The sequence below is a fragment of the Myodes glareolus genome, chromosome 8 (assembly GCF_982192425.1).
Source record: "Myodes glareolus chromosome 8, mMyoGla1.1, whole genome shotgun sequence".
In the NCBI taxonomy this organism is placed as follows: domain Eukaryota; kingdom Metazoa; phylum Chordata; class Mammalia; order Rodentia; family Cricetidae; genus Myodes; species Myodes glareolus.
In genome coordinates this window covers 70,006,495-70,033,777 of record NC_142033.1, presented here as the reverse complement: position 1 = coordinate 70,033,777, position 27,283 = coordinate 70,006,495, and the positions used below count along the sequence as shown (strand labels likewise).

Sequence of the window (27,283 nt, the reverse complement as noted above, 5' to 3'; positions counted from 1 at the left end):
TAGATGCTCACATCACCCCAACAGCAGTGTAAATGAATGGCCGCCACTCACTGTGCCCAGGCCCTTTCTCTACTTACAAAGTCCAGGACCCAAATTTAAGGAATAGTGCCACCCACAATGGGTGGACCACCCCACTTCAATGAATGGAAGGGGAACAATCTGCCTAGACAGATTGTCAGGAGGCCCACCTGATCTAGACAATCCCTCCGTTGGATTCCATCCCCAGCAGCTCTACATTGAATCAAACTGACAGTTTAAAGTAGCATCTCAGGGGTTTAGTCCATAACAAGATACTGGCAATGGGTCATCCACAAACAGAAATTTATGTCATAGTTGTAGGGGTGGGAAGTCCATGATCCAGGTGCTGGGAAAATGGGGGACCATCTCTGTTTCATAGCTGGTTCTTAGTTGCTGTGTCCTATTGTGAAGGCTTGGACACTCTTCTCTGAGGCCTAAGGCACTCACAGAGGCCCCAAAGCCTTGTGGTACTCAGCTTACCGCGTGTGTGGCATCCTGGGACAATCCCCAAATCCTCTTGCTCTAAGGCAGCCGATGCCTTCTCATGAAAGGATCATGCTTTGTTCTTGTAGTTCTTTAGTTTGTTGGATATCCCCTTCTTTTTTAAAAATGTTTTTATTTTTAATTATGTGCATGTGTATGTGAGTGTAGGCACCGGAGAAGGTGTCGAATCTCCTGCAGCTTGAATTACAAGTAGTTGTGAGTCACCTGGCAGGTGCAAGGTCCTCCTCAGGAGCAGTACATATTGTTAAATGCTGAGGACCTTTCCTGTCCCTCACTTTTTGACGACCCTCATTGCTTATGACGACATCTCGGTGCTGTGGGAGGGGTCTTCCAGAGAGAACCTGGAGTATATTTTTCTGCCATTTCCCAGTTAGTGTCGTGCCAGGACTGGACAGGTGATTTGGGGAGCAAATGACTGAATCAATGGGCAAATTCAAGTCCACGCGAGTTCAAACACCAGGTGCTGTTGAACCCTCGAGTTCCCCTGCCACACTGTAGGTCTCTGCCTGCTCACACAGGACTCAGCCCATCACTTGGGTCCCCTCGCCTCTGGGCAGGCTCATACTGTGTCTCACTCCCACAGGTGATCAAAGAGGCCTACAGTGGCTGCAGCGGCCCTGTGGATCCAGAGTGCTCTCCACCACCCAGCACCAGTGCCCCCGTGAACAAGGCTGAACTGGAGAAGGTGAGAGATGTCAGCTTTCAGGAAGCTTTTTGTTTTGAGTAATGGCTTTTATCTTCTGTGCAGATGAATTGTGTGCATTTATGAGGAATTGGTGAGACATCTCAATACATGTGTTCAGTGTATTGGTTAGCCAGGATTATCCCTACGTCTGCCCCCTCAGACCTCGATCCTTTCATTCATAATTGCTAGTTTTAATAACATTCTACGAGAACTGCGGCACTTCAGTGGGCATGTCTGCAATTCTGCCCCTGTCCATTTCCAGTGCCTGCTCTGGACTGAGCTCCAAGGAGTCATCTCACAGACTCTGTGGTTTGTTTTACTACCAATGAAGGATGAAGCTGCGCGCTTAAAGGAGTGAATGACCTGGTTCATTCATTGCTCTTAAATGAGGTCCGAATGCAGTGTGCCACTTTGGTCCATGTGTCCTTTAACGTTTGAGATAATGTTTCACTTTCCACCATACCTCACCAGGTCTGCATGACCGCGGTGGGAATAACGTGATCCTTGTGTCCTTATAGAAATTGTCTTCAGAGAGGCCCAGCTCCGACGGAGAAGGTGTCGTGGAAAATGGAGTCACCACATGCAATGGAAAAGAGCAAGGTGAGATTCTAACACGCGTGTCAAGAATATCTGAGCTCCAACAGTGTGACTGTGTGGGAAGCCTTTGTGTTTCAACCATGTAGGCATCACGCCCTCTGTTCCCAACAACACAGGGAGGACTTTTGATTTGCAACAGCCCAGAGCCTTTCTCTCTCATCCTACCTGCATCTAAATTATTGTCAAGCTGTGGGAAATACATATACCACAGAATTCATAATTTTCCAATATTTTAAAGTGTCCTGTGGACATGAAACATACACAGAGTGCTGTGTAGCCATCACTTGTGTCCATCTCTGGAACTTTCTGTTTTCACAAATCAAAACCTTGTTTGCATGAAACCCAAGTCCCTCGCCCCTTCCCCAGTCCCAACCATCACCCTTCTACTTTCCTTCTCCGTGGATTCCACACACTGGGAGCCTCATGCAAGTGGAATCCTGTGGTACTTACCCTTCTACAACTGCCTTATTTCACCCCAATGATGTCCACAAGGTTTGTCCGTATTGTGTTGTAGTGAGAGCCTTTCCTTCCTTTTCAAGCCCAAATAATATCCCGTTATGTGGGCTGCATCTTGCTGTCTACCAGTGGTACTTGTGTTGCTCCTGACCCTCAGCTATTGAGAACAGAGCTGCCGTGAACATGGATGTGCAGGGGGTAAACTCTCTTGTTTCTAATGGACTTTTTAGCAATATAGATGACTTTCAGTATGGCACACCAGCTTTGACTTAACCATTCTGTGAGCTTGGGATTGCTACAACAAAAACCATCACCACAATCAAGAGATTTCTGTCACCCCAGTGTTCCTTTGCACTCTCTCTGTCACCTGTGCCCTTTCCATTCCCATAGCTGCTGCCGTTTCCTGCATTCACTTGGGATCAGGGTGTATCTTGGGGTTCTCTTCCCACATTCTCAGTGTGAGAGCTCCTGTACAGTGTTCCCTGTGGAGGTGAACTCTGCTAAGGACACACAGTGACCCGCGGGACATTCTGACTCCCAGGTGGAACATACGGGACTGTGGGATGGAGCGCAAATTCTAATTGGTCTTAATAATAAAAATCTGGAGTCAGATATTGGGGGTAAAAGCTGAAAGACCAGAGAAGCAGAGCAGCCAGCCACTAGTTCTTACCTCTACGAAATCCTCAGACCAAACGGGGTATCCTGTCTCTGTAAGTCCTCTGACCAAATGCTCTGAGCTCCTGTGTCCTTCCACCTTCTCGTCCTCTTTCCGCCATATTGCTCCTGTCTCTGCCTCCCTAGTGCTGGGATTAAAGACATGGGATGCCATGCACTGGGATCAAATGCATGAACTCTGTTTCTCTTTAACAGAAAAATTTAATCTCTAAATTTAACAGACTAATTTAATCTCATGTAGCCCAGGGTGGTCTTGAACTCACAGAGATCTGTCTGCTTCTGCCTCCACAGTGCTGGGATTAAAGGTGTGTGCCACCACTGCCCAGCCTCTATGGCTAACTAGTGTGGCTAGCTCCACACTCTGATCTTCAGGCAAGCTTTATTTGTTAAAGCTTGAACAAATTATCAGCACAGTGGGAACGTTCTGACTTTCAGGTAGAACATATGGGGACGGTGGGACTGTGAGGACATTCTGACTCCCAGGTAGGACTTTGTGTGGACATGTGAATCCATGTCTCCCAAAAACCTATCCTGAAGTGGGGTTATGAGGCTACACATTCTTTAGGGATCACTGTCCCTGTCTGGCCAGCAGTCTTTCTCTGGTACGGCAGATGGTGGTGTGCAGCTGTGGCCTCCCCAGCGGTGAGCAGCCTAATATTCTCGTGCATCTCTCTGGTGCGGTGTTGCCTCGGATCCTTTGCCCATATTACTATGGGGTTGTCTGCTCTTGAGCTTTTGGAGGCTCTGCACATGCTCTTCCTGCAAGTCATTTATGAAATATCTGTTTCCTGAAGGTTGTCCCCCATCTGTGTGGCTGGACATTTTGTTCCTGAGTATGTGCTAAAGCGAGGGGTGCGACTTGAAGGTCTGTTGGGGGATCCAGATCTCCTTGGACCTGAGACCTTGCTCGGGGTGCCTGGGCTCTGCTCAGTGTGTCTCCTCGAGGAGGGTTCCTACCTGGGAATGAATTGTGTGCCGTGCCAGCAGTGTCCCAGCTCTGAGAACTCTGGAGCCCTGACAGTGACAGTTCACTCCGGAAGGTCACACTGTCTGTTTCTTCATTGTGGTTTTCCAATGCAGTCTGGTCCGGATGTAATTTTAGTCCTGCCCTCTAAGAGCTAGTACCAGTTATGTTATATGTAATGAAGACCTCAGTGTGGGAAGCTATCTTTAACTTCTGCCTAGAGGTAGGATACTCTGTGGCTCTTGCTTTGCTGTTTGGCTCATTTCTTTCTTTTTGGCTCTATTTTTGTTGTTGTTGTTGTTGTGAGATAGTCTCTTTGTCTCTTTGTCCAGGCTAATCTCAGCCTTGTGGACTCAAGCAGTCTTCCGGCCTCAGCCTCCCAAGCTGGGACCTCAGAGGTGCCACACACCAGGTTACCGTTTCACTGCTGAGGTGCAACAGCTCAGCCGATAAGTCAGTTTTCTTGCTTCATGTCCCCCAGTCCCCATGAACCTGTGTGACTAGGGTCTATGGAGTAATGTGTCTGTTGGATGTTCGTATCGGTTTTGTATCTGTCCCTAGGAATCTCCTGTTCACTCTTTGAAAAGAAAATGATTTTCTATTTATGTGTGAGAATATGCACCTGTGCATGCAGGTGCCCATGGAGGCCGGAAGATGGCTTTGGATCTCTGGAGTTAGAGGTGAGGTACCTGACATGAGTGCTAGGATCCAAACTCAGATCCTCTGTGAGAGGGGTTCACACTCTCAACTGCCACGCATTCTCACCAGCCCATCTTGTTCTCTTTCTGTGTTTGGAAATTGACCGCATGACCTGGCTCAAACATTTTCCTCTCGTTTGACCCTGTACTTTGCATATTATAGTTGCTCGTCAGAGATCACAAAGGATCGTCATGGTCCAGATGCACCCTAAGCCCCCCTTACCCTTGTTCTTGACCCTTGCTGTTCTCCACTTTGCATTGGGAAAATGTGAGTCGAGCTTTCTTTAGCTTGTCCCCCTTGTGATGAATTGTGTGGTGGTCACAGAGAGGAAGCCCGAGCTCCTCCATGCTGTCTATACACTGTGGTCTCACCAGAGAAGGCAACAATCAAAGCAATAGCTCTGCTCTGAGATGCCCATTTCTTCATTCCAGATGAACACTGAGGAGTCAGTGACTATCCTATAGCAGATGTGGGGGAAATGATCAAAGCCCTAGACTAAGCTGCCCACACCCAGTGCTGTGTCCTTTGAGACACAGTCCTCAACAAGGTGTCTGTGGGTGGACCTGTTGAACCAGGGGCCTGATGATATTACCTCTCCCTCCCCTACTTCCTCTAGACTAGGCAGAAAATCATTTCATTTCCATCTCTGTAGGAGAAAGTGGCTGCCTAGATTCGTGGCATTTACACACTGAGCAATTAGTGTTCTCTTTCTGTCTGTCACTAGGGTCTTGGCCATCTATGCTCTTTGGGCCCTTCCACTGTTCTGCCATGTAACCTCACTGCATTGAGAGTTCTCTATTGACTTTTGAATTTGGTAATATGTTAAATGCTGCCCCTTGCCCTACTGATTAGCCACAACGTATCTATAGTGGCTTTTCTGTCATGTCTCTACATAGGGACCTTTTTTCCAAGGATGACCTAGAATGTGATTATTCTCTGCCTTAGGGGTTGGAGTCTAGCAAGCACTTTGCTGGCAGGAGCTGGTTTCAGTTGTGTTGAGTCTCCGAATCCTGTTCTCTCTGAGTCCCAGTGCCCGAGAAGGAGGGTTACCTCAGGGTAGAGCCTTGGGAAGAGTGTCTCTGGTCTCCTCACTTCCCCCTTGCCTGGGAATAAGACACAGTGAAGATCATCTACCGGTTTCTGGCAAGCCACTGATGGAGCCAAACACTGTCACTTCCACTCCCTGTGGCTTGGGCGGTTTGAAGTAGAGAAGACCCAGATCTCTGCCCTGGGTTGCTGTCTGGTAGAGTAGGAAGCGCTGGGTCTTCCCACCAAGGCTTTGGATAGGTTCTCAGTACTCTGTAAGTAAATGTGTGTCTAAGAGCATGGAAAAGGGGTGCATGGACATCCCCCAACTTTGCCTAAGATCTCAGGAGACCTTAATCTGTTTTAAAATGTCTGTTTGTAAGAGCACATACTGCAGGCTAGGGTTTGTAAGAGCACATACTGCAGGCTAGGGTTTGTATACAGAGGCTCAGGATCAAGGCCATAGTCAGGGCAGGTCCATGGGGGCCTCTCTTCCTGGCTTTGTCTGACCACCCATTCCCATCTCCATGTGGTTCTTGCCATTATTTGCCATCCTTTGCTGCCTTCAATACATCACGTGTGTCTGATGATACATATATGTCTGTGTGCACATATGTACATACCACATATGTACATACCTATCCTCCCTGGAGTGACCCCAGCATCTGAACCCCCAGCTGGCTCATCACAGGTGCTCATGCACGATTAGTAACAGTTTGCGAGGAAGAAATGCCTGGTGGTTAATGCTGTGATTTTCCCACTTCATATGAATGGTTAAGGCACACTTTTGTGTTGACAGTGAAGAGGAAGAAAACCACCAAGTCAGATGCCAAGGGGACTGTGTCCAAGGTCACTGGGAAGAAAATCACCAAGATCATCGGTCTGGGGAAGAAGAAGCCCTCCACAGATGAGCAGACGTCATCCGCGGAGGAGGACGTGCCCACCTGTGGTAAGACCCCGCCCGCCATGTGCCGGCAGCAAAGCTGCAGCAGACTCTCCCTGGGTGTGCTCTGGGGCCCTCTGAATTACGGAAAGCACTTTCAGTTTTTAGTAACAGAAGAATCTTCAGGGGTTTGCGATGCTCTCCCCGGTTCTTTCAAGGTTAAAAACTACGTTCTCTGTTGTATGATGACACCTTCCCTGGTTCCATGCCAGTGTCTCCAGACTAGGACACAGGCACAAGGCGGGCTGATTCTCCTTCACATCACACGTGGGACTTAAGTTGTAGATCCGGAGACAGCTATCCATCCACAGTCTGTCTTCCATCCTTTTGTGGGGGGTGGGGAGAGCTGCTTTGTCAGGGATTCGATAAAGCATGCGGTGTACAGCAGCAACCAAGCCAGTCCTGCCCATCATGGCCTCTGGGCCAGGGGCTAAAGAGAGGAACCAAACAGGGAAGCAAACCAGAAGAATGTATGTGTAACAGCCAGCGGGGTTACACATGTGTGGAAAGCACAGGGGTGGAGGGAGCTGTCTATCAAAGCACCTAAGACAGGCTGCGGCCAGGCCATTGAGTACAGCCTCCATGAGAGCAGAAGCAACATCACTGTAAGGGCCCCAGTCACCACACTTAGGAGAACTGTGGAGTTCCTTCAAGGAGGAAAACTTCATAAGTGCAAAGAGAGGTGTTTGCCTTTTGATTTTGTTTTGTTTTACAGTATTAGAGATGTTCTAGGTTAGTGTTCTACCATTAGGTCCTTTACTTTCTTTAGGAAAAAGAGATCCTGACATGGGGTACATTCCTATAATCCTAGTACCAGGGAGGCAGAAGCATAAAGGTTGCTGCCAATAAGGCTAGCCTGGGCTATATAGTGAGCACCAACCAGCCAGGGCATAAAGCAAGACCCTCTATCAGAAAAACAAAAGTGAAAACAAGAATGGGATGGAACTGTCCTCGTGTATTCCTGTTGCAGACTCTATTTCCTATCTGCATTTGCGTAATTCCTTCATTCAAAGTCACTCTGTTTACAGTCCCATCTACCCCCATTGAGCACGCTCCTTGGGACTGGAAGGAATCAAAGCCTCTGTAGGTACCAGAAGCCCAGTATACCCCAGATTCCTAGATTGTCTCTCATCAAGTGGCTGTTGGGGACAGGAGGACAGAATCAGGGCAGCTGGTGATGATGGTTTTCACATCATATTCTCTTCCATGAGGAGAGAATTTGCTTCAGTAAAGTCAACTGGACAGAACAGTGATAGAGTGGGGAGGGTCTGGGGACACTGCCACACTGCTCCTGGCCAGCCTCCAGCTTCCTGGGGCTCCTGGGGACATAGTCTTGCTCCCTGCTTTTGCTATCAGCTCTTGTGGTGACCGAAGTTGGGAGTTAAAACAAGTTTTGCTTCAGGTTTTTTTTTTTTCCCAACTGCTCTAGGTCAGTGGGGGAAATAGAAATTGCCTTTTTTGAGACATGGTCACACCATGTAACCCAGACTGGCCTTGAACTCACAGAGATCTGCCTGTCTCTGAGTTCTGGGATTAAAGCCCTGACTAGAGATAAAGATGCCTTTAGGAGGAATGGTTGTGCATCAACAAGGCAAGCAAGTGAGGCTGTGGATCCTCCTCTTGTAAAAGAGAACACCGGTGCTCAGAGAGGGGCACGACTTGCCCTGAGTCTCAGGGCTCCAAGAAGACAGAATGGGTGACCTCCACTCCCAGAACCGTTTCTGACTTGCTGTAACTCACGTCCTCTCCTGTATTTCCCTATCAGAAGAGCACAGCCTTGCAGGCCTCTCCATAAGCCGCTCTGTTGCCACTGCTGCTGTCACACAGTGCCTCATCTCTATGCTGGTCACTCTCGAGAGTGTGGGTGATCCTGAGCTCAGAGGCCCGAGGCATCTGCCGCACACAGCTCCGGCCTCTGCCACACAACTCTAAAATTGCCAAGCAGCTCTTTGCCAGACCAGGGGAAGGGGAAACGTCCTTTGGGGAACAGGGAACAATGGCCATTTTCAGCCCCTCCGTGCAGCTGCAGGGCTCTGGGCAGAGGAAAGAAGCTGGACTCTGGCCCAGAAGACTGACCCTGCCAAGCTGAGCCCCTGCAGCTGCTGGGAGACAGCGCTAAGCTGATGGGCCAGGCGGGCAGAGCAGCTGAGCAGGCAGAAAAGATTCCCTGGAGTTACTGGTCGAGCTCGGCGCTTGTCTGTACACTGATTGCAGTTGATATGGTGGGTGGCGTGCTGTGGCCTTCTGGGTGCTCTTGCAGGGTTTTTATGGACTGGGGAGCAGACGTGCAGATGCAGCTGGGCTACCCCAGATTCTGTCTCTGTCCTTCTGAGAGGACTTTGAGGGATGCATTAGTGTTGGTCTGGGCAGCTCTTCCCATAGCCCTCCAGGTAGTGTACCCTAGAGATGCACCAAGACTCCACACCAAGGTGATTTTTATCAGGCCGTCCATGGGCTGATGTAGTTCTGGGGTTCTTGTTATTGTATAAGCCAAGCTGTGAGACCTGGAAGTGTGAGCTCCTTCCAATTCTCCTTTCTGTCAACCCACCGCAGGCACCTGACACTAGTCACACCGTTCTGGGCACAAACATAGAGACTTTCTCTTGCTACCTCCCTGGGATCTCAGTCTTGTCCAAGCCTCCCACTACATTACTAGATTCGGACACTGCTCTGCTGTATCCCCATCACCCAGCATGGGGCCCAGCACATGGCAGTAAAGCCATTGCTTTGGAAATTCAGGCTGCTTGTCTGGGACGTGGGCTCCAGCAATGTCTTGGTTTTCATGAGAGTGGAGGGTGAGTGGTGTAGTGCTGAGCACCTATGTTACTCCCTGTCACTATCCATTTCTTCACCTGCTGTGCCTTGAAGTCAACGAAATACATTCACACACCAGCCCTGGCCAGGGTCAGGTGGGAAAAAAAATGTAGAATCTCAGCCTGTAGAGTTAGCTTTGTAATTCTAATGGAACCTTGTTTAGTCTTGTCTTGCTTTCTGTAGAATTTGGAGTAGAAAGAATCTCAAAATATTAAACTGAAATCACCCAGTTTTAAAGATATATTAGCACTTTACTCTAATATGAGTGGGATAAAAAAAAAGTCAAGCCAGGTGGTGGTGGTGCATGCCTTTAATCCCAGCACTCAGATGGCAGAGGTAGGTGGAATTCAATGAGTTTGAGACCAGCCTGGTCCACCAAGCCAGGACTACAAAGAGAAACCATGTCTCCAAAAACCAAAAACCAAAAACCAAAACCAAACAAACAAACAAAACCCAACAACCAAAAAGCAAAACGCAAAAAATGAGTCAAGTCAAACAACATGTAATTGTTTATGTAAAGCTTGGGGTACAATTCCCTGAAGCCCCCACCCTCTATGCCAGTCTCAAGTGCAGGCCTTCAGGCCCTGGCTGCACTCTGGTGCCCTCTTGTGGCAGATTTCTCCTTCAGCTTGAAGATCTGGCAAGGCCCAGGTGTTGGTACCTGGCATGGAACTCACCCTTTAACTACAGATTCCTGCCCCGGGGAGCTCAGCCATTCTCTGCCTGCTCTCGCTCATCTCTGAGTTTCCTCCCCCAGAAAACAAAAACTTGGGAACCCCCTTTTTGAGTAAGTGGGGTACCACGGAGGTCAGCTGACAAACACAGCAACACGGACATGTCTGAGAGCTTCCTGTTGATGTGAGTCAGGCCTGTTTTCCAGGGAAACTTAGTTTCTCTCTCTCCCTCTCTTTGAAACTTAAATCCCGAGAATGTATTAAAATATGGTAATGTCCCATGAAGTCATGGTCTAAATTAGGGGAGGACCCGTCTCATGCAATCATTCCTCTGTGGCTGAAACGTTGAGAAAGCTACAGCATCTGGTGACTGTGGCCAGATTCCGTCTGGAAACAGAGCACGGCAGAGCCAGTGCCGCTGTCTGTGCTGATGGTGGGCGGTGTCCTGCGACAGCTGTGTGCACATGGGGAAGCAGCTCGCAGCTGTGAGCCCTAAATCAGAGTCGTGGGCAGTTCAGGGTGTTGCTGCTGAGTTCCCCAGGTGTGCAGTAGTCTCTCACTACTGACAGTGCCCTAGGACCGTCTGTCCAGCCTGCACTGGCTGAGGCTACCTGCCTGCTTTAGAGTCCGAGGCTATCTGCCTGGCCTGGTGTCCAGGGCTATCTTCCCAGGCTGGTGTCTGAGGCTATCTGCCTGGCCTGGTACCTGAGGCTCTCTGCCCAGGCTGCTGTCTGAGGCTCTCTACAGTGGGGTTCCCATACTTGTGTATCTTCTACTCCTTACATAGGCCCAGCCAAAGGCAGCTCAGCTGCTGGCTCTGCAGACCTGCACAAGACATGTCCTTTCCATATTAGGCAGCTCCCTGAAGCCCATGATGCCCTAGATTAGTGATTGTTTGTTAGTTTGTTTGTCTTTTAAGGTAGGGTCTCCTGTGCCATCCAGGCTAATTTTGAACTCATGTCCTCCTACATCTACCTCGTCAGTGCTGGAAATATATTCATGTACACCTACACTGGTTAGTTGTTGTTGTTGTCTTATAACACAGCCTGGGCTGGCCTTGAACTCACGATTCTCCCGACACCCTCCCTCCCCGCTGCATGCTGGGATCACAGGCATGTGCTGTCACTCCCAGGGAGGGCGACTCTTTAACAGTGGTTAAACAGTTCATGCATGTGTGAGCCTTGCCTACAGAGTATATCAAGTTACTCGAGAGCTTCCTGCCATCCTGTTTGTGGACTTGTGCTCAGAAAACACTTAGGCTCTGTTGACACAGGTGACATCTACTCAGAAGTCCAGCGTGTGGCTTTCGGCATGATAGATTGCTGTAGGTAGTAGTCAGAACACCGAGAGCTATGGTTCCGCTAAGATGGTCATCTGACTGCATTTTAATGCCGGGCTTTCCTTCTAAAATAATAGCAAACCAGAGCGGTTCCATCGCCACATTAAAAAGAGCAGGATTGGTGCAATGTTCTACAGGCCGAAGATCAGGGAGGCCTGCAGCTCTACTGGAAATAACCTTCCTTCCTTCTCTGTCTCCTCCGCTGTCATGGAGGCATCGAGTCTGACTGTGGCCTCTGGTAGGGCACCCCACACCTGAGGGTGCCTCCTCCTTCCCGGTGGCCCTTGGAGAACAAGTTTAAAAGCTGCCTGAACACAATAGAGCAGCAAGGCCCCTGCTCTGGAGCCCACAGGCTTCCTGCCCCTGTGTCTGTGACCTCACAGTCATTGACTAGCATGGTGAATGGCAATTTTGTTCACCAAGAGGTGCACTTTAGGGTGTGTGTGTGCAGGAGACCCACGCCTAGGTGAGGACCCACTCTTGGCAGACATGGTTAGATATGTGCGATATCTAGAGAATGCTCATCAGAAACGTACAGAGCTTTGCCTGGGCGCCGAACATGTGAGTGTCGATGTGCAAGAGCCGAGGGCGGCTGAGTGACACCCAGCGTTCTTCACCTCCTTCCCTTTCACCTGCTGCTTGCCCTTTCCCACTGTTTAATCCCTTCCTGATCTCTGAGTGTTGGTATCTGCAGTGTGGAACAGTTGGAGGCCACAACAGCCACTGCCTCAGCTGCCACAGTCACTGTGGACCCTCCAACTCGTGCCTCAGGCTTTCTAGAAAAATGTGCTTTGTGATAGCCCCAAATTCTCATTTTCCTGTGCTTAAGGATTTTTCTCTTTTCAGGGATAATTCTCCCTGTAATTCTGTCACGTGTGACATCACATCTCTGTACAATATACTGAAGATACTGTCATGCCTGTAATGCCAGGAACACCATCACACAGACCCAGACTCGGGCGGTCAGGCTTCATCTGTGTTAGTCTCCCCAGGAGATGAAGCCCTCGCTTCCACATGTGGGGATTGGAACACAGAGACCAGGAGGAGGCCTCAGGCCCGTGGGTGGGGAGCTCATACCAGCCACGTTCCGTCACTTGCTGGAACACATCCAGTGCTGGGGAGCTCACCACTCCCCAGGCCTCCCACTTCCTGGAGAATTTTCATCTTCAGATACTTTTATTTCTCTGTCTTCCATGCTCTGCTTGCAATGTTTGCAGTTGGATTGTTTTGCATGCGATTTCTCTTCCGTTTCACGCAGGCGGCTGTCAGTCCTATTGCCTTCTAGGCATCCCACATCCACGGTTACTATCTCCAGGTGATTTCCAGGTTGCCATGTAAACACCAAGCCACTGAAGCTGGTTCTTACTCATGAAATGGCTCTGCATCAGTGAAAAGCTTCCAGGTCCTGTGGAGAGCGAGCTGTGTAATAATGCTTCTTCTCTCTTTATTAACACTTAAAACCTGGGGCGTGAGCATGTGTTTCATGGCACTTCCCTGATCTGAAAGAGACCACAGACGTGGGACATGGGTATGGCTCACTGGTACCTTGGCTTGCTCAGGAGACTGAGCTGTGGCATCCTGTCTTCGCAGGGTACCTAAATGTGCTCTCCAACAGCCGCTGGCGGGAGCGCTGGTGCCGAGTGAAGGACAGCAAGCTCATTTTCCACAAGGACAGGGCCGACCTGAAGACCCACATTGTCTCCATCCCTCTACGTGGCTGCGAAGTGATTCCGGGCTTGGATTCCAAGCACCCTCTGACCTTCCGGCTGCTTCGCAATGGACAGGAGGTGGCCGTGTTAGAGGTAAGGGATTCCCTGGGGGCCTCTGTTCAGAGAGGTGCGCACAGGCTCTCTCAACACCACCATTATTAGTCCTTTACAGACTCCTTGCAGGGTCTGATTTTGATCGAGCTCCTTCCCTCCCTTGGTCCATTCTGTTTTGTGCTTTTGTTCTGGGTTTCTCTGAGAGCATCAGGGATTGCGCAGGCTGCCTAGGCTCCTCTCTCTTCCTCATTCTCTTCCTCTTCTTCCTCCTCCTCTTCTTTTTGGTTTTTCAAGGCAGGGTTTCTCTGTGTAGTCCTTGCTGTTCTGGAACTCACTTTGTAGACCAGACTGGCCTCGAATTTAGAGATCTGCCTGCCTCACCTCCTGAGTGCTGTGATTAAAGGAGTGTGCCACTACTGCCTGGCTACTTGACTGCTTTTGGAGAACTAATTCACCAGTCTTCCATCTGGTTGTTTTCTACATGCCATTCATCCAGACTTATTTTTCCTATTCCCTACCCCCTTATCCTTATTATGATTAAGATACACACACACACACACACACACACACGCACATACACACATCATGCATTCACACAGATGTCAAGATTGTTTTCCAGGGTATATGTCAGTGTGTTCATGCCATGAGATCAGCAGAAGTGAGACTATGTTAGGCATGGAACAGTGGGCTGACAAGTAGGCTGTCTGCCACAAGGAGAGCAAAACCTTAAATGGCTGTGGTGTGGGTGTGGGATTCTGACCAGGGTCAAGGTGTCCAGTCAGGCGGTCAACGAGATCTTTAATTTCAAAATGTGGTGCTTGTTTTCAGACTTGCTTTCTTGGTAGGTTTTTGTTTTGTTTCTTTTTGTTTTGATGGGGAACCAAGAAGATGATGGAGCCCCCTGGCGGCTGCTGTGCAGCAACCCAGAAGTCCCAGAAGGCCTGTCTTAGTCCAGGTCTGGGATGCTGTGTTTATTTCCCCCAGCTCTCAGCTGACCTGACAGCAGCCAAGTCTGTTTCTCCTCGTGTTTCTACCTGCCTGTGATGGGCTAGGGTCAGCATCCTTTGCAAACCTGGGTGTGATCTGAGACCTTTGGGGGAAGATAACTGAAGACCTTGGAAGGAGCTGTCCTCAGCAGATGCCAGTCTCAAGGGAAGCTTCAGCGGCACATGTCAGAGGCCCCAGGGCAGAGGAGGCAGAGCTGACACGGGAGGCTGAGAACTGGACTGGGTGTCCAACCAAGGAGAGGAGCCCAGAGTGGAGTGGGTGTGAGCTACTTCTGTGGGGGTGCTCAGGACTGAGTCCACGAAGAGAAGAAAGTTCCATAGCTTCCAGAATATGCACAGCCCTAGCAGATGTTTGTTTCTCCAGCGTAGCGGAGAGTGAACTCGTTCTCCTGAAGGACAAGAAAGAGCTTGTTGAACTGATGTCTTCCAAGTCATCAACTGTTTCTACAGAACTGAGAAAGTGTGACTTAGTGCTCACGCACAGGGCTCTAAGGCTAAGGTGACACAGTGCTCACACACAGGGCTGTGGGCTGAGGTGTCATAGTGCTCACACACAGGGCTGTGGGTTGAGGTGTCATAGTGCTCACACACAGGGCTGTGGGCTGAGGTGTCATAGTGCTCACACACAGGGCTGTGGGCTGAGGTGTCATAGTGCTCACACACAGGGCTGTGGGCTGAGGTGACACAGTGCTCACACACAGGGCTGTGGGCTGAGGTGACACAGTGCTCACACACAGGGCTGTGGGCTGAGGTGTCATAGTGCTCACACACAGGGCTGTGGGCTGAGGTGACACAGTGCTCACACACAGGGCTGTGGGCTGAGGTGACACAGTGCTCACACACAGGGCTGTGGGCTGAGGTGTCATAGTGCTCACACACAGGGCTGTGGGCTGAGGTGACACAGTGCTCACACACAGGGCTGTGGGCTAAGGGGACAGTGCTCACACACAGGGCTGTGGGCTAAGGGGACAGTGCTCACACACAGGGCTGTGGGCCTTAGGTGACAGTGCTCACACACAGGGCTGTGGGCCTTAGGTGACAGTGCTCACACACAGGGCTGTGGGCTGAGTGTCACAGTGTTCACACACAGGGCTGTGGGGCTGAGGTGACACAATGCTCACACACAGGGCTGTGGGCTGAGGTGACCTGGGTTCTGTTCCCAAGTCTTATTGGTGGTTGTGCCGTGGGCCAGCAAGCAAGGCTGGAGGCTGTTGCCTGTGCTTCTTCACATTTTAACTTTAATGTATAGATGCTTTTGGACTTACAGAACCAGTACAAAGAAGGGCCTTGTTCTCCCCACTGTGGTGTTTCCTGATGTCCCAACACACAATTTTCCACACACTTTTGTGGATTTCCTCCCCACTCTACTCTTAAATAATTCAATGTGCATTTGTAAAAAACATAAAAACAAAAGCAAGGGACACCACTTTGCTAGAACCACAGTGATGGCAAGAATGGAAGTTAGTACTGGTGCCATGCTCTCCCATGATGCCTAGGTCTTAATACGAATTTCCAGTTATGCCATCATGGCCCTAGTGCCTGATGTATACGTGAAAACCGTGTGGCTATTTAACCTCCAAGCCTCCCAGTGTCTCCATCTAGTTCATACTACTGATACTTCCCAGGGCATAGACCCTTTTATATTATAGAGATCCTTCCTTTGGGATGTTCCTTCCCCTTCTGATGCTGGGTTATCCTGGCACCCTTGCAGGAGCCAGGAGGAAGTGGCGTCACCATATGATGTGTCCTGTAGGGAGGTGTCATGTAGTCCCTAGTGATGTGATTCATCTGAACACGGTCTTAGCTACTTTTCTATTGCTCTAATGAAACACCATGACCAAGGCACCTTAAAGAAGAAAAGCTTGTTTGGGTTTAGGGTTTCAGAGCAACAAGAGCCCATCATATGGGGAGAGGGATGGCAGTAAGCAGCAGACATCGTGATTGGAGCAGAAAGCTATGAGTTCCCATCCCTTCCCATAAGCATAAAGCAGAGAGAGCAAACCAGAAGTTTATGAGGGTTTTGTCTTTCAAAGCCTGCCCCCAGTAATGTAATTCCTCATCTCCCATCCAGGCTGCACCACCTAAACCTCCCCAAACAGTGCCTCCAACGGGGGTCTCCGGAGAGCACAACTGCCCGAGACTCTGGGAGACATTTCCCATATAAACCATCGCAGATACTTTGGGCCCTTTCCCAGCTGAAAGCCTCTACGTGCCCCCTCTGTCGTGTGGACAGAGCCCTCGAGGCTATGTCAGCACTGGAGATGGCCTGCAGCAGTCCCTCTGGTAATGACAGTGGCTGAGTGACGACATTCATTCCCCAATTCCTTCTACCTGAATTAGTAAACCTCTACTGAGAAAAGTTCTCCTTACACTCATCTCAGTAACTATCCATTACTTGTGTGTGGTAATTTCAGGGGGCCTCAGCCTGAAATACTTTACTTGCTATGCACCCTCAGTCTTTGAACACACACTGATGTGTGTCCTCAGGTTTGATTCCCAGCACTTACATTTCAGCTCACATCCATCTGAAACCCCATTTCTGGGGGATTCAATGCCATCTTCTGGTCTCCTTGGGTACCATGCATACACATGGCTCACGTGCATACATGTAGGCAAAAGCATTCATATGCATAAAATACATAAATCTAAAAAACTAGTAAATGCTCCCGTGACCCGCAGGTGAGATTTAGACATGAAGCTGACGATTGACTTTGTTTGTGTCATGGTGTAGACTCCACCTGCTCTCTCTATATATCTCTTCCAGCATGGCTATGTTCTGCCCTGCCATAGGTCCAAGCAGCTTTACTCATTAACCAATAAAATCAACACATATACAGAAGGACAGCCCGCAAAATCTCCCCTTTTCTGTCTAATAAAAAGAAAGGTTTTAACTTTAACATAATAAAATTACATATTCAAAACAGTTACCAAGCAAGAATTATAGTTACAGTATTTAGTCCATTTATATTTGGCAAATTAAGGAAAATACTCTATCATCTACCCTATCTTTGTGAATCTAAAGTTTTATATCTAATTTATATCTTATCATAACTAAGGAAAACTACAACTGTCTTCAACTCTTCAGAGACCCCAGAAGGATATAATATCACCTAAGAAAACAGGAAGTGCATTGTAACCAACTTCCTAAACTCTAGAATTGACCAGAGACATCTCACTGCCTGGACAGTCACCCAAAGTTCTGTAACGTTGGGGCATCCATTTTCAGCCTACAGGCCTATAGTATGTGGCAGACTTTTCCATGAAGCAGGAAATTTGAAGATCTGTTTTGCCTTGTGATGGCAAAGTCATCAGTTGCTTTCTTCTGTGTCCTGCAGAATGTCTGGTAGTTTCTTCTGTGAAGCAGGAACCCTGAAGGATTATCCTATCTTTTGAAAAGTTTAGCAGTCACTTTTCTGTGGGTCCTTCATGTCCAGTTCATATAGCATACCACCAAACAGTCCAGGCAAGAGCAGTTTCTTACCCAAATGGCTAGCAAACTCCATAAGGAGCCTCTTTGATGCCCATTATCCTCTTGAAGTAGATCGGTGCTGCCAGGAGCAAATGTGTCTCACTGTCAAGGAAAGTCTAAGTTCATAAAACATTTTAAATGCCATATTCTGTGGGTCTTTGAAGTGTTGAAAATTATCTCTAACTGAAAAATAACTTTGTATGTCTAGAAAACCTAACTAATATGACTACAAGTTTGACTATTATAAAATGATGATCAATCTGTAATTTTAATTATACATTACATTTTAAATGAGCTGTATAAACATAATACCTTAAGCAAGAGTAGAAATATACACATACACAGTGTAACAAAATTGATCTTAAATCTGTATCATGTAGAAGGAGCGGTGGGCTGCGTTCCCGCCTGGCTCCCGCATGGCTAGCTTTACACCCAGAAATAACAACACACAAACTGTATTCATTTAAACACTGCCTGGCCCATTAGTTTCAGCCTCTTATTGGCTAATTCTCACATCTTACTTTAACCCATATTTAGTAATTTGTGTAGCACCACGAGGTGGTGGTTTACCAGGAAAAATCCTAACCTGCCTCTGTCTCAGAGAGGAGAGTCATGGCGACTGCCTCACTGCCTTCTTCCTCCCAGCATTCTGTTCTGTTTACTCCGCCTACCTAATTTTCCGTCCTATCAAAGGGTCAAGGCAGTTTCTTTATTAACCAATGAAAGTAACACATAAACAGATGACTCTCCTCCATCAGTATCAATAGACCAAGATCCATACCAATGCAAAGTATTCATCTCTATATCACATCCCCCTTATTTTTTTTTTTAGAAATTGACTGTGACCATTAATCATTTATAATCAACTCTGTTTAAATGAAAACAAACATTTATAAACAATCATTTTGGGAATTTGGACATAGTTTTTTCCAAACTACTTCCTGCCGTTTGTTGGATGAAGTATTTTTAGGATTCACAGAGACCTTTTTGGAGATCTTGTTCGATCAAACCACATTAGCCTGGAAAGAATTCACAGGTTATCATCTTTTGTGGAAACAAAAGCAGAACTTTTTTTTCAAAGTAACATATCCTTATACTCAAATTTTGAAGTCAAGATACCTTTAAAATAAGAGACCAGAATCAAACATCTCTTTGTAGTAAAAAAAAATTCAAAGAATACACAATAATATACATATGTATATACAGACTCATATATTCCATCTTTATGTAACTTATTTTTCTTTACTCCTTTCATCTATGACTGTTTGCACTCTTTTATATTCCTTTACTGTCTCTTTAAAAACTTTGTTTTATTTTTTTAAATCTATTTCTTTTTATAACTGCCTATACTGTTTTCTTTTCTCTCCCAAGCTTTTGTACATTTATTCAACACTGTGACCCATTCAGAGGTCTTTTTTATTTGAATCCATCTTTATTGTGTATTTGTAATTATTTTTTGACCAGGAGCACTTTCTTTTAAATGCTAAGTGTGCATGACTAGGACCAACTCTGTGGCCTTGCATGTTTGTTCTGCCCAGTCCAACATGGCAGAGGCTTATTCACTGCCTCTGCAAGCCATGCTCACTGCCCCAGCTCCAGGGATGCAGTGGGTCTATGTCACCATTAAACAATTTGTATCACACTGCTCACAGACCCCATTTAAGTGCCCCATAACCACACCAACACGAACCAGGAAGCCAGCTCTTAAAGGAGCCACACGCCTTTTCTTATAGGAATCATGCCTTTGCTATCTTCTAGCAATCAGAGTTCACCTGATAAAATGCTGCTACCAAAAAACCATGTTCATCTCTGTTCTTTTGTGTCTAGAATTCCTTCCCAAGATCTTTCAGGTTTTATGTGGATGTAGTTGACCCACGTTGGCACACCATTTTGTAAATGGAGACTGTTCTTTCATTTCCCAGCCACCCAGATCCAAATAATCACACAGAAACTTTATTATTACATCACTGTTTGCTCAATGACTTAGGTGTATTCATAGCTAGCTCTTTTCTTAAATTAACCCATTTCTATTCATCTTTGTGTCACCACGAGGCTGCAGCTTACTGGTAAAGGTTCTAGGCATCTTTCTCCTTCAGCAGCTACATAGTGTCTCTCCATGTTTTTTTTTCCCTTCCTGTCACACCTCTTTGTCTTTGGTTACATGAATCATGCCTTTTCCCCCCATGGCAGGCATCATCTTCTGAAGACATGGGCAGATGGATTGGCATCTTACTGGCAGAGACGGGATCTTCAACAGATCCAGGAGCCCTGCACTATGACTACATAGACGTGGAGATGTCAGCAAACGTTATACAGACGGCCAAACAGACCTTTTGGTAAGACTCCCACATAGCTTGTGGAAGGCCTGTACTAGCAACATTCTTCCTCTACTGTTTGACAATAGGTGCCAGGCGAGCGTGCGAACCAGAGCACACCTGAGGATTTTCCTTGGTGGGGTGCTGGCCCTGGTGGCTCTGATGTTAGTGGGATTTCTGCTAGAGCAGGTTTGTCAAACTTCTCTGAAGATGGTAGCACTGGCTTCGTGGGGCAGGCAGTCCATTACAGTCACTTAGCTCTGCCCTTGTAGTCAGAGACAAGAAGGAGCTATGTCTGTTTTTATTTGCACCAACAGGTCATAGTCCTGATTTTGCTCTGTGGGTAACTGGGTAGCTGTTGCCAGCTTCTATGTGGCAGGGGCCTTCTAGAAAGCAGAAAGGAATCTATGTGTTGCTGAAATAAGACCCAAAATTATTTTTTTGTTTTTCTTTTCTTTCTTCTTCTTTTCTTCTTCTTGAGGCAGGTTTTCTCTGTGTAGCCCTGGCCACGCTGGAACTATCTCTGGAGACCAGGTTGGCCTCAAACTCAGCTTCACCTACCTCTACTTCCCAAGTCCTGGGATTAAAGGCACGGGCCACCACCACCCAGCAAAGTCCAAGATCTTAAATCTGTCAGTGTGGCACTTTCTAAATTTAAGTGGTGACAAATAATGTTACTTTGTGCAAAAGCAGACTTTTGAGCCAGAATGCTTCCTGATCACAGTAATAATGAGGGGTTTGGAGCAGTGGTTTCTGTGGGGTCCTCATCCCATGCTGGCCTTCAGTATCATTGGGCATTCAGCATCCTCAGCTCTTCCACAAGGTCGAGGCTTGTTCCATACTCACCTGAGATGTGTCTCCTTTTGTGATGTTTTGACAGTGCTTTGTCGTCCAGGCTGTGGTGATGAGCAGGCTTCTCCGCAGCACTGTGCCCCTGGCATATGTCCCCCTCATATAGTGACAGTAGAGAATCCTGGATACATTCGGGGTAGCCTTTGCTAGGAGGACTCCAGTTGCTCTGGTTTCTGAGTGTTACAGTGAGCCCCACATGGCCCAGAGACGCAGAGCTGCACAGTGGATGAAAGGAGGACTCCCAGGCAGCAGGGTGCTCATGAGTTGTTTGGTTGCCATTACCAAATTTCTTGGTGGTTTATTGTTGTTGTTGTTGTTGTTGTTTACCTTGAAAGACAAGCAATGGGCTAGGGATGCAGCCCAGTTGGTATAGTATTTGCCTAAGCACGCCCAAGGCTCCGAGTTTAATCCTGGCACCACACAAACTGGTGCACTCCTCTAATATGGTAGGTGGAGGCAGGAAGATCTGTAGTTCAGGGTCATCCTTGGTTACATAGTGAGTTGAAGACTCTCCTGGAATACCTGAGCCCACATCTCAAAAAAAATTAGGTCAACTGATAGACTTTGGGTCTTTTAGACATACATAGCCTTAGACTGGACGCATTGCCCCTGTGGCTGTAGGAAAGCGATTAGTAATTCTGGTTCCCTCAAAAGGCGGCTTGCTCAGAGGGTGGTTTCTACATTTATACCAGTCCTGGGAGCTCAATGGTTCCCCAGCTCACGGGGGCAGGATGATGAGAGAGTGGCAGAATCACAGAGTGGGGCCACTCTGATGTACACAGTAGTCATGTGGCAGGGTGAGGGCCGTTCCCTAGGAGAGTGTCAGCCTGTGACCTCCATGTCAGTATACAGAGCATCCAACAACCGGTCACCAAGAGACAGCCACTCTTTAAATTTTGGGGTAGCATCGAAGATTGTCCACAGCCACCCGAGAAACTGTGGGTTGTCCCTGCCTCCCAGCACCCCATCTGTGTTCTCACGTATCTCTCCCAAACAGCAGAGTGTGGCCAGCGAGTACAGAAACAAGAGTGGACCCCGCTGCCGAACTCAGAGAGACTTTTATAAACCTGAAAGCCAATGTCCCCTTCTTTAATAATTTATTTATGTTGGGAAAGTGTCACACACACATACACACACAGAGATCTATGTGTATAAATGTATATATAAATGCAAACATAAATGCATCTATACACAAATATGTATTCACTGTGATAAAATGTGATGAATTCATGATTATTGTTTTTAAATTAATACATTTCTCACATTTTCTTTTAAATTCAGTAGGTAGTGGGCAGGAACTATTCATAGAGGAGCTGGACCCAGTCACGAGTTCCTTAACACTAGAAGTCTGGGCCAGTTGTGATGTGCCCAAATGCACCCAGACACATAGATCAGTCCCTATATCTTACCTCTTTTTTTACATTAAAAAGCATTTAAAATATTTTATGCAGTATATTTTTATTGTATTTTTTCTTCCACAACTCCTCCAAGATCTTTCAACCCACACCCACTGAACTTTATGTTATCTTTCTCTCTCTCAAAACAAAAGCAAAAGCAAACAAAAAACTCCAAGAAAACAAAACAAAGCCCAAAAGACAAAAACTACCAAATTATAACCAAAACAGTATACACATACAGAAACACCTGGGCCTTTTTTGTGTTGGCAACTACTCCTAGGCACAGGGCCAGCTATAGAATGTGGTTGGTATGCCTGGTGACACTCCATTGAAGAAAATGGATTTTCCCTTTCTTAGCAGGAGTCAACTGCAGATAACTTCCTTTTGGGATTGGGGGTATTGAAACAGGGTCCCTTTACATAGCTCTAGCTGCCCTGGAACTCACTACATAGACCAGGCTGGTCTCAAACTCACAGAGACCCATCTGCCTCTGCTAACTGAGCGCTGAAATTAAAGACGAGTGCCACCATACCTGGTACAAATAACTTCTTGGTTCACGGTGGAACCCTGTGTCTACTTTTCTTCCATGCTGAGATTTTGTCTGATTTAAACCTGTGCAGAACTTGTGTGTGCTGCCACAGTCTCTGTGAGCTCATACATATATTCTGTCCTGTCTGGAAGACACTGCTTCCTTGGAGTCATCCACCAGTTCTGACTCTTACAATCTTTCTGTCTCCTCCTCCTCATAGATCCTTAAACCTCGAGGGGCATTTGATGAAAACATCCCATTTAGGACTGAGTGCTTCCAAGTCTCTCACTCTCTATACATTGTCCAGTTGTACATCTCTGTGTTAACTGCCATCTACTGTAAGAAACAGCCTCTCTGATGAGGGCTGAGCAATACTCTGATCTTTGGGTATAGCAGTAGTTCATTAGGAGTCATTTTATTGCTATATTCCTTTAGCAGAATAACTGTTGCAGGTTCCCCTAGGACCTATTCACTCTTAGGTTCTTGGTCGCTTTAGTAGGTATGCATTAATGGCAATGGTTTTTTTTTAATGGTTGGTTACTACTATAACATTTGTGCCGCCATTGCACCAGTATACAGATTGCTGTTGTAGGTCAATGGGGTTTATAGTTGGGTTAGAGTAATGGTTATTTTTCTCCTCCTATAGTGTGTATAGTACCTTCCAGCACTGTGAATACTAGACAGTAGTGGTGAAGCTTCTCTTTGGGCACTAGCTCTAATTTTTGAGGGTTTGATGGGGTAAGTAGATGGTATCTGCAGCAATAGGATCTTACCATCAGGTTTGGAGATAACCAAAAGCACTGGCAATAGCCTGTAACATTGGGGTGGCTATGAGACCCTTGGGCCAATGACTCAATAAGATTTAACCCATTTCTGCAACTGGGGCTTTTCCTTGGTAGCATGAGATGTCAGTTTGGTGCATTGTCTCCCCAGTTACATGGTATCTCCACTTAAATCCCTTTTATATATTTTAGGATGCTTCTACTATAGTTGTTTCCAAATGACCTTTAAAAGGCCTTCAGTGTTAGTTGTCCCTCCCATTTCCCCCCTCATCCCCTGCCCTATCCTGTCCCTCCCCATTTAATTCTCCTGTTCTACTTCCCCTTTATAACTCTTTGTCGTATTTTCCCTTCCTTGGGATAGCCCCACCTCCCCTCTGATTCATTGCAAGTTATGTGCCTCCTGTGGAAATTTTAAATGAAAAAAAAATTGTACAGCAAAGGACACCTCATACTAGCAACGCGGCAGCCTATAGAAGGGGGGGGGCACGTCACCAATTAAACATCTGACAAAAGGCTTAGTATCTAGAATATGCATAGATCTAAAAAATTGTGAACATTAAGAAAACAAAGCTGGTGAGATCTCCAGCTTGAAATATTAATAGTTGTTATCTGTACTTGTGTGGACATCACTAAAATCCCCAAAGAAAAACTCACTTGCTGTTGACTCTAATCAGCAAAAAAACAAAAAAACAAAAAAACAAAAAAAAAAAAAAAAAAAAAACCAAAAAACACCACATTCAGGAGAAACCCTGAATTTCCCTCTATAAACGGCTCAGCTTTTTCTTTATAACTGAGCAGAGTTTTAATCTAAACCAAATGTGGGGTGGCCACAGCCTGGAGAAAGGAATGCAGGTTGCTGTATCAAACACTCTTCATTAAAAAGGCGTATGCTATGAATTTAACCTAGGAATCTTTTCTTTAAAGCTCATTAGAATCTTTTTAGGGATGTTAGCTAGCAATAAAGTTAATTTTCATGTTTTACTTCTCTAGCCAAACATTCCCATAAAACTTAACAGAGAGGAGACTGAACAAGGAAACAGTCTTCAAATATGGTCGCTTGCCAAGGCGATAGATAGTCTGGGATTAAGTTAATTTTTCGCTTTTTATAACTTGGCGGCCATGTGGTGATTCTTCGCCAAACGATTAGGAGAATTATCAGCCATTGTGCCTGACTGAAGAAAGGAAGGCAATAATGTTCTGAAAAGGAACAGAAAACAGAAGAAAAAAAACATACAGGACTCCCCTGGGAGATTGGCACGTAACAGTGTGGATGGCTGGACACTGGAGACACGTCCCGAGGCTGACCAAAGACCATGAGTCAGGTGACAGAAGGCAGTGCCTTGGCTTCCCCTGCATGGCTCACAAGTGTTGCCCATTGCAGGTCCGGAAGGATGTGGTGGTGGTGGTGGTGGTGGTGAAGATGTTTCAGTCTGACTAACGAGGGCCGGTCTGAGGAGAGCCACCATCTTCAGGTCCCTGCAGGTCTCTGCATTTACCTGCAAGGTTCCCTGGGATGCTCGTATGTTTTAGACTCAGCTCTTTCCCACTTACACACTTGGCTGAAAGTCGTTGTGGAAAGAGTGCTAGAGAGGATCATTGGCCCCCTGCTTACTCTGGGCTCCGCAGGAGTTCTCTTACAGCCTGTGTTCCTCTCTGTAAACCTTAGGCTCTTCTGGCAGTGGAGAAGGCCTCTGCCAATGAAGAAGTGTGTGTATATGCTCCTTAAGTCCTTTGGGCATCCCCACCGGAGGAAGTAGAAGTGTACCCAGTTCGGGTACCCTGTGCTCTTCTGACTGTCCTTGATACTTCCTGATATCTGTGCATAAGTATGAGCCCTGGGCCTGGTGCCGGAGCCTGACACTGCAGAGCGAAGATGAGGCCCTGCTGGGGAGGGAAAAGAGCTGTGTGAATTCCCATGCAGCGCTGAGTGCTCAGCAGTGGCTATGCTCGGCTCCAGCAGGTGCAGGCACTCCGGGAGTCCTGCCAGGCTGTTTACCTCACTCCCAGCCTTTCCCCAGACAGCCCTCCACTGAGTCTTTTTGTCCACCCCTTAAGCACGTATGTAAAACATTCAGGACCTCCTAAGTGGCTAGTCAGTCTTTCCTTTTTGCATTTTCTCCTTCCTGTGACTTTAGCTTTCCTACACTTAATTTGATGTAGATTAAGTGCAGAATAATTATATCACTGTTCATAAACTAAGAAGTCTTAAGTGGTTGCCTCTGCCAGAGGAGCCATGCTTGCCACCTTCTTCCAGCAGGGGGCAGCAGTGTACTGTGAGAGTGTGGTCATTAGGGTGTGCAGAGCAACACAGGTGGCGGCTGGCTGTGCTGCCCCAAGCTACTTTCCTCCAGAAACAAAGTTTGGGGAGAAATGCTTTTCTGTTAACTTTATGTGAGTTTAGTTTCCCAGTTAGGAGAAAATGCTGCCTTGGTTCTTTCTTCTTGGTCTTTCACAGGTCTCCTGAAACAAGCCCAGCTTCCTAAGAGGCTGGCCCATCTCTCCTCATTGTGCTCTGGACACTGGGGTAACACTTCAGGAGCTGAGGAGCCTCCCCTCCTCCCAGCAGTCCTGACACCATGCAGCCTGGGAAGGAGGAATCCGGGGCGGGGAAGCAGGGTGGAGCTAGAGTCTGGTGAATACAACCTGCCCTGCACTGTGCTTCGCTTGACTTTTCTTGGTGACTTTTGATGCCTCTGGGCGGTGGCAGACAGAGGGTCAGTGTGCTCTGTCTGGCTCTCTGGGGACCGTGCACAGGGAGGAGAGGAAAACGGTGCTTTCTCTTTTACATGCAGACTCTTGTTCTCCACCTCTGGCTGCCAGGTATGGGCTCTTCTCACATCAGGTGACATCCCAGTTCTCTGTGGACTCCAACAGGGGCCCACTGAAGGACGATTCTGAAATGTCCACCAGGACCCAGTGTCAGGCCCTGAAGATCAAAAGCTCTGTCCCCAGGACCCTGTTCATTTCAGACGTCACTCACAAATCCATTCTCGTTAAAGAGCAGATGTTAACTTGAGGTTCTTACACCCCACAGACTCTTCTTAGACCCTAGGAAGTGCTTTGTTTGCTAAGTCACTGGTGTGTTAGGAATCCACCAGCATGGAACTCTTGGGTAGGAGAGGTACAAGAGCTGCCACCTCTTCCCTGGGTACAGTGCTCTCCCTGGATATGGCACCTCCTTGGGTACACGCCTTCTCTAGGTATGGCGACTTTCCTGGTGCGACACTTTCCCTGGATATAGTGCCCTGCCAGAGTGAACCCCTTGCCTGGGTACAGCTTCCTCCTGGGTTCGCTTCTCTGGGTATGGTGCCTTCCCTGGATGAACTGCCTCCCTGGTGCCTCCAATCTGGGAGCTCTTCCACCCTGTCCTCTCAGAGCTGAAAGCCCCTGACTCTGATGATAAAGCCGATTCCTTATCCACTAGCACCCCACCCCCAACTCCGTCAGGCTTTCCAGGGATAGGATGGGCAAAGGTGGCTGGCTCCCATTATCATTAGGAAGTCCCACGGTTTTAGGGAACAACCCAGGCATGTATGTCACAGGTATCACAGCAGCCCGGGATTCTGAGGCCTCAGCATGGCTACTCTCAGGGCCTTCAGAAGATCAGGGAGCAGCTGAAGGTATGCTGTGTGGCTGCCAGAGCTCAGTGAGTGCTGCTGAGCAGCAAGGAACATCCCACAGAAGGCCAGGGAGTGGCGGAGGCCATGCTGACCCCTGCCTTTGGGAGTGGCCAGTCTCTATAGACAGGCTGAAACTTGTTCCTTGCTGTGAGAGG

The 27,283-nt window shown here is 47.5% G+C and overlaps 1 protein-coding gene across 3 annotated transcripts in view; it reads left to right on the top strand.

The window, feature by feature from the left end:
• Positions 1 to 27,283, top strand: part of Afap1 (actin filament associated protein 1) — a 112,024-nt gene that overhangs the window by 65,700 nt on the left and 19,041 nt on the right. For all 3 annotated transcript variants that reach the window (XM_048414934.3, XM_085691977.2, XM_087909092.1), the window contains exons 7-11: positions 1,106 to 1,207; positions 1,726 to 1,807; positions 6,424 to 6,573; positions 12,985 to 13,196; positions 19,824 to 19,969. In XM_048414934.3, coding sequence (XP_048270891.1) covers positions 1,106 to 1,207; positions 1,726 to 1,807; positions 6,424 to 6,573; positions 12,985 to 13,196; positions 19,824 to 19,969 — 692 coding nt within the window. The remainder of the gene's footprint in view (positions 1 to 1,105; positions 1,208 to 1,725; positions 1,808 to 6,423; positions 6,574 to 12,984; positions 13,197 to 19,823; positions 19,970 to 27,283) is intronic.